Source organism: Pundamilia nyererei, unplaced genomic scaffold (genome assembly GCF_000239375.1).
Source record: "Pundamilia nyererei isolate P.nyererei 1_Seehausen unplaced genomic scaffold, PunNye1.0 scaffold00288, whole genome shotgun sequence".
Taxonomy (NCBI): domain Eukaryota; kingdom Metazoa; phylum Chordata; class Actinopteri; order Cichliformes; family Cichlidae; genus Pundamilia; species Pundamilia nyererei.
This window is the reverse complement of record NW_005187689.1, coordinates 4,528-17,445: the sequence shown is the minus strand read 5'-3', so window position 1 is coordinate 17,445 and position 12,918 is coordinate 4,528. Positions and strand designations below refer to the sequence as shown.

The window sequence follows — 12,918 nt, the reverse complement described above, 5'->3', positions numbered from 1 at the left end:
GATTTGAAATGTTGCTGCATCCCTAAGACATCAGATTGCTGGGTTACAAAACCTCATGTTAGACCCCCTTCCATAGTGACCCATCCTAGACCTGAGCCCCTTCCTCCTCCTCCTCCTCCTCCTCCTCCTCCTCCTCCTCTTCAGTGAGTTGTTAAGTTCAGCCACTAATCGTTCTGGTTGGGACTGTGGTTGGCTGCCTTGCCGCTGTCCTGCCCTCAAAGACAAACACACACACACACACACACACACACACACACACACACACTAAATGTGTGTAATCATGTTTTGTCTCCTTTGTTGGCAAACTTAATTATAAATGTGTCATCTCATTTATGGTATTTGTGTTTCACTACTTCTGTGTGTGTGTTTGACAAAGAAGCTTCTCAGTTCTCAGTGAAGAACAATGGAACCTCTCTGATTACATCTCCCTGTACAGACAGACAGGGTGTGTGCGTGTGTGCGTTCAGTGGGAGGAAAGGGTGGCAGTTGTAGAGATTGAAGGGAGGGTGGGGGGGAAAGTTTGGACCTCCCCTCTCCGTGTTGTCTCTCTCAAACAGCCTGGTGGCTCGTCATTGGTTAAATCCTCAAGCCTGTATTTATGCGATTGGTCAGGGCGGGGTATATATACACAGCATGGGTCGGTCAGATCTGGCCACAGGTTTCCAAACTTTCAAAGTGAGCAGACAGCGAGGGAGACGGTGTGTCGGAGGGCCCGAGTGACAGAGTGAAATCAAACTGTGGACAAACCGCAGAAGCAAACAGAAAACCTAGAGTGGACAAAGAAAACAGCAGAGTCACTGCGGATCGTTTTCAGGGGAAATCCTGCACCACAACGGGTTTGTTTTCTATTCTTGTCTCCCCCTCCTCTCACATCTCGATGCTTTGCTTTGGTATTTGTGCTCTGAGACCAAATTCCTCTCCTGATGCTTCTCTCCTCTGTCGGCTGAAGTATTTTCAGTTTCAGTTTTTGTCCAGAACTTTGCAGACCAACAAACTGAGACAGACATTTGCAGAATTTGACCTGGACTAAACCTTTTCTGGGATGAATTTAACCAAGCCTAGCCTTTCTAGAGTCAGCCAGGTGTCTCTTGGGGGCCCCTGGACTTCAAGGACCCCGAGTCCTGCTTCTGAAATGGGTTTTGAACAGAAGCTCTCTGAGGATTGCAGTTCTCCAGACAGAACTGGGAATATGAGGAGAGGGGAACCAAGGATGTGTTTGACGCACGGTTCAGGGGGACAGAGTCCTGATCTGAACCGGGCTGGAGGCATGTCAGTGGGTGATGGGAAAGCTGCAGGGGCTGAGCAGAGGATTCGTAGGCCAATGAATGCCTTCATGGTCTGGGCTAAAGATGAGAGGAAGCGGCTGGCCCTGCAGAACCCGGACCTACACAACGCTGTGCTCAGCAAGATGCTCGGTAAGACAAACAAAGAGACCAACTCAGTGGAGAGCCAAAGATCTGATCTTTGTAGTCATCAATTTCAGTAAAAGCACCAAAGTGAGGAGTCGTCGTATTGGAAATTTAAATATCTGACCACTTTCATTTTAGCAGTTTTCAGTGTGACACACCAGAAAGATCATCAAACACAGACCATAAATAGCCTCATTTCTGTTCAGGACAAATTAAAAGTCTGATTCCTCAGCTCTACATTACCAAGCCAATATGTATGTTGCTGCATCTGGCTCATTGCAGACATGGCTCATTGCACATGCCATGTTTGCCTCTAAACTCTTTACTGTGAGTTTACTTCAAATGCTGTTAAAATAACCTCCCAAGTAGCTCTTCACATCCATCAGTGTGTAAGACACATCTCCAAAAACAGGACGAACTGAGAGTCAAAGCACTTCATGCATGTCACAGGACATTAAGGTCCTTCTTTGAATGCCTACACGTAGCTGTAGATGGAGCTGCTCAAGGCTGTCAGTGCTGTAGAGTATTTTGACATGTTATAGGCCGAGCAGTAAATAATAAAATGATCTATCAGACTGATTGTAATCTGTTTGACAGTGAGTTGCAAAATGAATTTGAACAGCAGTGCTGTTCTTATATGCCCCCTTTCTCTCATCTAAGAAGACCAAAATATGGTTGAAATTTTTTAAAATATTTAACTCCTCTTCTTGCAGGTCAGTCGTGGAAGGCCCTGAGCGCTGTAGAGAAGCGACCATTCGTAGAGGAAGCAGAGCGTCTTCGTGTCCAACACCTCCAGGATCACCCAAACTACAAGTACCGACCTCGCCGCAAAAAAACCACCAAGAAGCTTAAACGTGTAGAACCCGGGCTTCTGCTGCACAGCTTAGCCCAGGGTGGGGCACCAGGCTTGGGTTTAGGACCTGGTGTCAGTCCTTTGGGTGCAGAAAATGTTACTGGAGGTTCTGCTTACGGGCATCCAGGTGTCCAGCCTCCACATCATCACTCTCATCACCTGCTTCCATCTCTGGGCCATTTCAGGGACCTCCAGGCCTCAGGACACTCAGAGCTAGAAAGCTATGGCTTGCCCACTCCAGAAATGTCCCCACTGGACATTCTGGAAGATGGAGCTGGGGAATCTGTGTTTTTCCCCCAACATATGCAGGAGGAGGGAGGGATGGGAGTTTGGAGTGGGTACCAACACCACCTTCACCATCATAATCAGCATTACACCCACCACTACAACAACCACAGCCACCACAGCTCCATACACGGCCAGGGTTCAGGAATGACTTTAAGCACCAGAATGACTTCTGCTGAATCAAATATGATGTCGAGCATGAGCTCTGTCACTTCACTCAGCTCCAAGCTAAATCTCGCGCATGTTTCTGGTCACCAGGTCACTTTAAGAAGTCCCGTAAAGTGCCCGCCACCACTGCCGGATCCTTCCTCCCCAGTTTCATATCACCAGCCCTGCAACAGCCTCTCTGAGCCAATAAAATGCCACCAGCCCCCACTGAGCTCTGCTCCTGTTGGTTATTTCAGTCAGCTATATGGAAACGGCACCCCTAAAGCTCCTCATTTCACTTCTTCTCATCTGGGGCAGCTTTCACCTCCTCCTGAAACGACTTCTTCCTGCTCAACCTCATCCATTCCCCCTCCATCCACTTTCCCTCCCTCTGTGAATTTGGATAATTCAAATCTGGATTCCTCTGGCCAGCTGGGGGCTTCGTCTGCTGAATTTTGGGCTGAAGTGGACAGGCATGAATTTGACCAGTATGTAAATGTTCGGAGAAATCGAGATGAGGCTTATGGATTGGGCGGGGAATGTGGTGGTGTGTCCAAGGTTGTGGGTGGCCGTAGTAGCAGTATTGCTGGAAGTAGCAATAATAGTATTGTTAGTAGTGCAGTTAATAGGGATGTTGGTGGTGTGATGGGTGGCGTTGGTGGGTGTGATGATGGAAGCAGCCCTCTTATATCTGCTCTGTCTGATGCAAGCAGCGCTGTCTATTACAGCACCTGTATCACTGGATAAATACTCTGAAATGTATGATGAGACAACATACAAAGGAAGTATACTGGAAAAACTATTTGGGTCATACTTTATTCAAAGCATTTCAAAGAGCCCTTCACTAGCTTTCAAATCTTTAGGTTTCAGGAACCCTTATGTGTGTTGACATGCCTTTACATGTTCAATGTTCAGTTATTTTAGTTCTTGGTATGTTGTAGAAAAGAAAGCATTTGAAATCAGGAAAATAATCTCAGTTGGGCTTCACAACAATTTCTGTCATATTTTTTGTTGATTGGGAACATGAAAAATTAGCTCAGTGAAACACTTCCAAGATTCATTTACAGTATTTTTCTTAGTGTTGTTGGGAAAGTTAGGGGCAAACACCAACATGTCAGATATCTGTCTAACCTATCAGAATGTTTCACTTTTCAGGCCGTTGTATGTTCCCTGTCGCGAAACATCCCTGTCAGACTCTACTGACATACATGGGTGTGTGCTGATTCCAAGAACACTCTTTCTAACTAGCTTCTCTGATATATCTTTAACTGGGGTTTGTTTAAAACTTTAGCACTGTCTATTTCTGATCACAGGTCATGATTGTATTCACGGCCTTTGCAAGTAATCAGCTCTATTCATACAAAGCAACCTCACACAAACAGATGTTGGAGATCAGTCGCACAGTCATGAACTTTGGGAACATTGGTTTGATGTAGATGTTTACTGTATACTTTTGAAGATGCTATGCTTCTTGACAGGATGTGAAGGAGAAAGTGAAACTATGAAATGTTCTCTATGCACTGGGTTTGATGTCTTGTTTCATATATAGAAGTAAAAATACTCATAATTTGAAATATGTTTTTGTGACTGTTTGTCTTGTTTTTTTCTGTCTTCTTTACTGAATCTTATTTTTCTTAAAGGAAAAAAAGAAATTATATTTTCTTGCTGAGAGTTTGATGAGTTGATTGATATAATTCTAATATTCATGTGTTCAGTGCTGGAGTTAATTAGCCCAGCTAGGCATAAGAACAAGAAAGCGTTGTGTTCGTCAGAAAGTGTGATAAATATATTTATTCTGTTACATGCGTCTGATCTGGGGTTGTTAGTTTTTTTTAATTTAAACTATGAAAAGAACTATAAAATGTTAATGTAATGTATCATAGGGCATCTGCTTGTCATATATTTTCCCCTGTCCCTGCCTGACACCCTCTGTTCCTCTTCCTATCATGTTCTTACCTAGCAGGGCTTGCTCTGTTTTATTTGTGTGTTTTTTCTGTTTTGAAGCAAAGAGAAATCTTTGTTATGTAATATTTCATGTATAAATCGAATAATTGCTCATGTAAAGGTGCCGGCAGATCTTTTGGTGAGTTCAGTTTTTGCCCACTCAGAGCCGTTGCAAACCTGACACAAAGAGATGATGCATGTGTGAACTGTGTAACCTTCATTTCAAAAGTGTTGGAGAAGTGCTTTTCCACTGAACTTTGTTTGCCATTCATCTATTATGAACTTATAAAGTGATGATGTCCTATAGATGTTACGTTTTGCTAAATGAGTAACTTATCCTGCCAACATTTAAATGAACATAAATTAGTGGTTTTGTTCCTACTGAGAAAATGAAAAATCATCACCCACTCTGTATGTTTACATAGCATCGTTTTGTATACAGTGGAAACAAAAACCAGAAGTCTCTTCTCAAAGGGCTCACATCTGTTCTGCATCAGTCCTAAAGACAATGCCATTTTTTCTTTTCTCTACATGAAACTGAAGGACAGCGTCAAGGATATGTACAGTGAAAACAGTTATATTCACCACACTGATCCCTATGGCCTTTTCCAAATATTTTCTATTAGAGGATAAGCCCCAAGGAAGCTAAATATTAAAAAATAAAATAATAAAAGCCGTGTACATCTGCATTTGACATTCTTTCGTGTTGACACCAAACAGAGCTGTGTTTCCATTTTAATTTACTGTGACACACAAAGACATCAGAGAGACGGGCGTTTTTTGGAGCCGTGCAGTAACTCTGGGGCTTTTGGTAATAATTATCTCAAGGAAAAAAAGAAACACCCAAGATTTTTGGGATTAATACAAAACACATTTTCTCAGCAGACACATAACAAAAAATTAAAACCAGGATTTTCCCACCACTGTCACTGTGCCTGACAGCGAGCGTAGAAAAGGGCTTTGTTTGTGTTTATGTATTTGAAAAATGTGCAATGGGTGTAAACAGATCTGTTAAGTCTTTTAATATAATGTCACAAAATAAACACTTCCAAGTTTGCACTCTGGACATTTACAGGTTTTTCTCTGTGGCTAAAGCTGGCTGGATTAATTCTTTGGAAACTTAGTATTTTGAATTTTTGGTCAACTTTTTGCTCCTGCATATCAAAAAAGACAAAAAAACAGCACAATTGGTGCGTCCTCTGTGTTTTCAGTGCATTTACATAGTTTGAGACAAAGAGTCACGTCTGTGTTTTCCTGTGTGATCAGCTCTGATTCTGTCCTCTCTAGGTTTCGTTAAGACATTAGAAAATATTGGCTTGGCACAACAGTTTCCCCTTGAACAAAACCACAAACAAAACTTTCAGAACAAGGAAAAGCTGTTTTCTTTGTTTCAGACTTCTTTTACTCCCCCCCAGCACCTCACTCACTGTCATCTTCTCTCATTTCACTTCTCTCTGTCTCAGCTTTTATTCTTTGCAATCTTTTGTCACCTTTCCCCTTCTTTTTTGTTTCTCACCATTTTTATTCATTCTGTGGCGTCTTTTTGCTCCTTCATGCCATCTCTTGCTGTTTAGTACTCCTTGCTTTCGTCTTATGAGCGCATTTGTTACTATTTTCCATCTAGTGTTGCTTTTATCTATCTTTCTAAACAGTCCCCGTATTTTATCGCTTCTTTTCCTTTTATCCTTACATGTGCATGTCCTCAATCATTCCTTAAATTATTTTTACTTTTAGATGTATTTAATATTTAGGTCATACAGTCGAGTAAATGTGCTAAAACTTTGTTCTGATCTATTCTTCCTTTTCCCCCTTTTTTCCCCATCCTTCCTTTTTTGTCGTTTTTCTTCCTTCTCACAATTCTTTCACATATTCTTTATATTTTGTAAAAAAATCATAATATCTTCTTTTATATTTTTTATTAAGTGTTTAATTGGCTGCTCTCCTTTCTTTCTCGCCCTTCAGGCATCCCTGTATGACCCACTATTTGCCCTGTTCTTCTTTCTCCTCACTCTGTTATTAACATTTCCATGAGAGTCATTTATCCTCTGGTTGGAGAGCAGAGAGCTATAACGTAACTGGGCTGTAAAAACCAAAGTTGCATGTGGTAAGTGTGTGTATGTTTTCCTACCCCAGGTCAAGTATTCAGTAAATGTGTGTCAGTGGTGCTCGCTGAGGTAACTGACAGGAATGTTAGCAGCAAGAAGGAAACACTACGGAAGTTTGAGATGTTCGGAAAGGGAGTATGAAGAGAGAGAGAGAGGAAGAGTTGTATATTTTTGTGACAACACCTCACCCGGCAGCGCGATAGGCTGAATGGAAAAGATAACACGAGGCTGAATTCCCTTTTAGACTGCTGGAAAGCGCCACATAGGAGGTGTGTATGTGGTGTGAGTGTGTGTCTGGCTGTAGTTACATGCTTACATATTACAGATTTGGTGTGCTGAACCAGCACAGAGCGCCAAGATAACTATAAACATGTTTCACAATTTATAAAATATAAATTAAATAAAGAGAAAGTAAATACATGTTTTAAAAGAAATGGCATATTTGGAGAATACTGTGAAAAAGTCTTTGGCAGTAAAAATATTAAAAATGAATGAGAAGGAGGGAGGTGCTGAGGCAAAAAGTGGAAACACAGACACGGGAAAAATCAAAGAATCCGAAAACTGGGAGTAAAAGTAAACGAAAGAAGGAATCTGTGGATTACACACTTCAGAGAGACAAGGCAGAAGAAGAGGGAGAGGGATTTTCCCATCTGTTTCTGTGGTGTTTTATTGGCCACATGTGGTTATACTGTCAGATCAGTCACCACAACTACACACACTGCATGTGTGTGTGTGATCTGAAATGACAGTGTGTGTTTGTGAGTTTCTTTGTTCAAACTATGTTGTTGTGAAGAAGTTTGTGCTGTGTTAAATAGGAATTAATAACATAAAATCTGGAGACTCAGTCGTGTGTGTCTGTACTTTATGTGCACATGTGTGTTTTTGATCTCTTTAAACTTTTGAATTCATCAAACTTTGGATTTCTCAAAGAGTTATCAAAGAGTTTGTATTTGATGTGTGGAGCTGAAAGCAGCACGCCCCCGTAACAGTAACATGATGTCTGCAGTGCTGAGCTTTGGGGATCCATTCATCTGTGACAGTCCCAACCGCCGTATTACAGTTTCACCATCATGACTAAAGTTCTTACTCAGAATTAGGACGATGGCCACCACTGTTATAGGAATGTATTCACTGCACTGAACTATCATCATCTCAATGTAGCCATCAGATTCTTATCATACAGTATTTTGTACTTTTCTTTTTGAGTTAGAAACAAATACATTAAAAAATTAGTTGCACTTTAGTTTTTTCACCATAATTTCATTTTAATTTAACTATAATGGATGGTAAAATTCAAACTTGCTTTTGTTCACTCCATAGTAATAATTTGAGATTCCCATCCTTCCGTCTGTTTTCCGCTGCTTTCCCAGGCCAGGCCTCTTTTCTAGCGCTCGCTGGGCTCATGTAATCTCTTCAGCATGTCCTGGTGTCATGGTCCGCGGATCGGTGTCTGAGGAGCGGTGGGGATGCCCACGCCTAAGGGTGTGGCTGTGGCCTTCACACCTGCACCCCATTCCAGGCGATCAGCACGGCCAGCTGCTCCATGCCAATCCGTTAGTCACCATTCAGTGGTAACTTGGCCCCTCGCGAAGGTTGATGTGGAATTTCTGGTTTCTATGAACTGTGTTAATCCTGTTACTGTGTGCTCAGGTTATTGTCCAGGGTGTTCAAGTCTTCACCTGCCTGCCCTCCCGCCCGCTTGGAGTTCAGATGAACCACCTGTCATCATCCTCTCCGTCTCCGTGGAATCCTCTCCCGCGGACACTCTCCCCTCCCTCCTGCTAGGATATGCCCGAAACACCTGAGCTATTGGGCATCCAGGAGACATCAACTAGCTCCTTTCAGTTTGGAGCAGCAGTGGCTCTACTCTGAGCCTCTCACCCTATCGGGGTGTCCAAATTCATGGGCTGCATCCTCCTGAGGACGCATTTGTAGACCGATTACGTCACAACGACGCGACTAAGGCTGTCCAAATTTGTAGACTCCTCCTAATGCAGCCGACAAATGCGTCCTCCTTTTCCCCTAATTTGAAGGATGGGTTGGATGTATCCTTTGTGGTCCAACCTATCCCAGAATTCATAGCGTGGCCCAGCCAACTCCAGTTTCCAACAATGGTGGCCGCTACTCAGTTTGAATATTACTCTTATTAATCTTTCTGGGTCACAAAATAAACTTCTAAATAAATATCTGCTCGGTTTATCAAGACATCAGATGTTTGCAAAAGTGCTCCGATGTTTTCAGAGAAGTCTGTTACCCACCAGCTCGATAGCTTACTGGGAGCTCGAGGGTCACTCGAGCCGGCGAGAGCAGCGGACTCCCGGCTTCATCGTTTTCAAACCTCCCCGTGGTCTTTCGCTACTAAACATGATATATATGTCACTTAGATAACTTAAAAATGTTACTGTTTGGCTTTTTTCAGTGTTTTATTTGTTCCTGAGTAAATCGGTTTGGCTGAGATTAAAGTTATTAGATTAGATTAAATCAAACATTATTAATCCATCGGGTGGGTTCCTCCGGGGTTTTCACGCAGCTGAATAAATGTCAAACAGAAAACTGATTAAACAGAAGTGTGAGATGGTCGAGAATTTACACCAGTATCCTGTTAGATTCTAGATAGCAAAGAGCAGACGGCTGAGTTTATTAAACTCCACCGAGACAGTGTTGACGCAGATCTGAAGGTTAGACCGTCCCATTTCACAGCCTCGTACTTCTGACCTACTCGGCCTTCGAAGGACCCTAACCCACATAGACCACGAAGGACAGGTCCTCAGGAGAACACAGCCTTTGAATTTGGACACCCCTTATCTCTAGAGGAGAGCCCAGCGACCATTTCATTTCTTGTTTCTCTCCTTTTTTACGCTTGGTATCTTTGATCTTATTTTTTCAGTCACCAATTCCAACCCCAAACTCACCTGTGAAAACACAGAAACTGATCCATACTTTTTATGGTAGTGTTCACAGGGACACAAAAACTGCAGTTATAGAATCACCAGGTTTGAAAAGTTTCATTAATTCATTTACGATAAAGAGTAGATTCGTCTGTCACTACACACAGTCAAACTTAACATGAACGTCGTTTCTCCACACCTTTGGTGCTGCAGGAGCTCCCACATTTCTTTATTGAGAGAACAAAGGTGGCTTCTGAACAATACAATACAAACAGCCTGCTTCACTGAGCCTAACATTACTGTAATGATGTCATGATGAGGTGTGTGCGTATGTGCTTTCTCTCTGCTGCAGGATATCAGGCTCTCTCTTAAAGACCCCACAACTTCCTGTTTCCTGCTTCTGTAGGAAGTAGCCCTGCAGTCACGTCCTGTGTGAGGAACTGCTGGAGAAGCAGTTTTCTGCAGGAACAGCTTTCCGAGGCTATGAGGACACAAACAGTCTATGTCCAACAGGAGCAGTGAAAGAAACCTTCATGCACTTTTACAGATTGAGGAGAAAGAAAGCTTTTAAAGTTCAGAACATGGAAGAAGTTCATGAGTGAGATCCCAAGAACAGTAAGGATCACTCTAGCGTCTGTGTCAAACATTTTCCTATTAGGGAGGAAACTGAATTGTTTTTGTGGGCTGTAACCTGGTGACAGCTCTTCTATTTCCACAGCTCACAGGAAACAAAGCATGACCTTTGACACCAGGGTCTAACTGACAGGGATTTATTTAGTATTTTTCTGTGCACCTCTTCCTCATCTTGGATTCCCTTTAATCTTTATTTTCATATCTTACTCTTCTTATCCTTTCTGCTTGTCCTTTGTCTTCTTCATCTATTCTCTCCAGGCTCATTTGTTATTCTCTTGTTTTTGCAGTAATCGCTCACTCCCTTTCTGCTACCTTATTATAGTGCAAAGACACAACATGATGGTTGAGGAGAGATGGCTAGTATGCAGTCTCTGCTCAGAAGCATCTGTAGTGTTTAGTTTAGTTAGACATGTGAAAAGGTTTTTTCCCCCTCCTCCTTCTCCTCCCTCAGTGGGAGCCAAGGTGTGGGTGTCAAACCTCTGAGGTCAGCTGGTTTGGTGGCCTTGGCTTTGAACGCCTTGTGGGTTCAGATCCTGGACAGGCTTAACCGCTAAACTGGACCGAACCTATTTATCACTATGGAAACGGTCACAGCAGCCAATCATAAAGCCAGAATCTGAGTCAGCATAAAATCTAGAGAAAAGCCTGTGTTTTATTCTATTCTGGTCATTTATCTAAATCTGTTTCTGTTCTTGTGTAAACATCTGTGGCTCGTCTGAGATCAGCATTTTATTTTGAAACAGAAAAACAGCAAAACTCCCTGTAACCTATAACCTGATGTGAAAGTAACACGCAAATAAAAGCGTGGAAAAGGTGTGTGTTCCTTCCATCAGTGATGTGCTAGTTTATGTAACGTGGGGATTTAATTTAATTCAATTCCGTTTTATTCATACAGCGCCAAATCACAACAACAGTTGCCTCAAGGCGCTTTATATTGTAAGGTAGACCCTACAATAATACATACAGAGAAAACCAAACAATCATATGACCCTCTATGAGCAAGCATTTTGGCGACAGTGGGAAGGAAAAACTCCCTTTTAACAGGAAGAAACCTTCGGCAGAACTAGGCTCAGGGAGGGGCGGGGCCATCTGCTGCGACCGGTTGGGTGAGAGAAGGAAGACAGGAAAGAAGATGTGCTGTGGAAGAGAGACAGAGGTTAACCCTTTCATGCATGAATTAGGACAACCTCAATCTGGAATCTGAAATATTTTTAATTGATGTTTAGGCATGAAAAAAAGATTTTTGAACTTAATTTCTTTAAACATGTACTTTTCAAAGAGTTTTTTACATGTCCAGTTAGGTAGACAATTGATGTGTATGGAGTGACACAAGTATACCTCTGACACTGACACAAATGCAAGAAAACAGCCAGTGAATAGCTGTCCACTATAGTGACCACTATGCGTAATAACAAGTATGATCCAATGCAGAGAGTGTTAACACATAGTGAGTGAGAAAAGTGACTGAAGAAGAATGGGAACAATTTTAAATGACAGTCTCACAAGGATGATCACAAAAATTCATGTCCAGTGGAAAACATCAACAACATTACGCAAGACGTCTGCATAAAAATACAAATCTGGTTACATTTGAACAATATGCCACATAAATGTTATTTAATGTTATCTGTCATTGTTGATATGAAAAACCTTTATTCACAAAATAATACTTTTGCTGACTTACAATTGGTGTAAGAAGGGTCATATAAATTTAATTATTGTACCAAAAATCTATTATTGAAACCGCACTGAGGTATTTTTCTCATTGTTATTATTATTATTTTGTTATCTCAATTCAAGGCCATTATTTGCTTTCATTTGCTTATTGTCCTCGTCTTCTTCTGTGTCTACTTAGAAAACTGTTAACACCAAAGACTGAACAGTTAAAGAGCCAAAGACAGTGGGAAAAGCTACATGAAAATGGCCAAAATGAAAGAGCATGTGTGAGAACAGATGAAGACATTTTTAGGGACTGAAGGCTCTCATACATCTATTTTTTTTTCACCCATGACAAAAGTAGCCAGGCTATTTGGGGATAAATGTCTCCAAAACTTTCAGTTATAATTGAGCCTATTTATCTTTCTGGCTCCCCTGGTTTTCCTAAACCTAGATGCATGTCTAAACACCGGGTTTATGAAAGCAGCGTTGATGTGGAAATCTCCTAAAATTAAATGGAATTTCAGCCCATTTTTATATATTTGTCTGTTGTTGGTTTTGTCCGCAGTGCTGTCACTATAACAGGCACTGACGCCGCGTGTGTGTGTGTGTGTGTGTGTGTGTCGTGGTGACCCAGTGTGACGCCGTAGTAAGCACTGCACATGGCTGCCAGCAGACAGACAGAAAAGAAGTGTGGGAAAGAAAAGACAAAATTATGTAGGGAAAGTATTGGAGAAAATGGGCTGAGAGGAGAAAGATGTTTATTACTTCCAAGCTTGGACTACTGTAATTCATTATTATCACTGTTGCCTAAGACCTCCCTTCATTGGCTTCCTGTTGAATCCAGAATTCAAAATCCTGCTCCTCACATACAAGGTCTTAGATAATCAGGCCCCATGTTATCTTAATGACCTTGTAGTACCATATCACCCTATTAGAGCACTTCGCTCTCGCTCTGCAGGCCTACTTGTTGTTCCTAGAGTATTTAAAAGTAGAAT

General features: G+C 41.9%; 1 protein-coding gene across 1 annotated transcript; it reads left to right on the top strand.

Annotated features, from left to right (window-relative positions):
- The first annotated feature begins 661 nt into the window (after positions 1–661).
- sox18 (SRY-box transcription factor 18) lies at positions 662–4,312 on the top strand. The gene is made up of 2 exons (XM_005750796.1): positions 662–1,415; positions 2,123–4,312. The coding sequence occupies exons 1-2, from the start codon at positions 1,043–1,045 to the stop codon at positions 3,439–3,441; spliced, it is 1,692 nt and encodes a 563-aa protein (XP_005750853.1). The 5' UTR covers positions 662–1,042; the 3' UTR covers positions 3,442–4,312.
- The last annotated feature ends 8,606 nt before the right edge of the window (positions 4,313–12,918 follow it).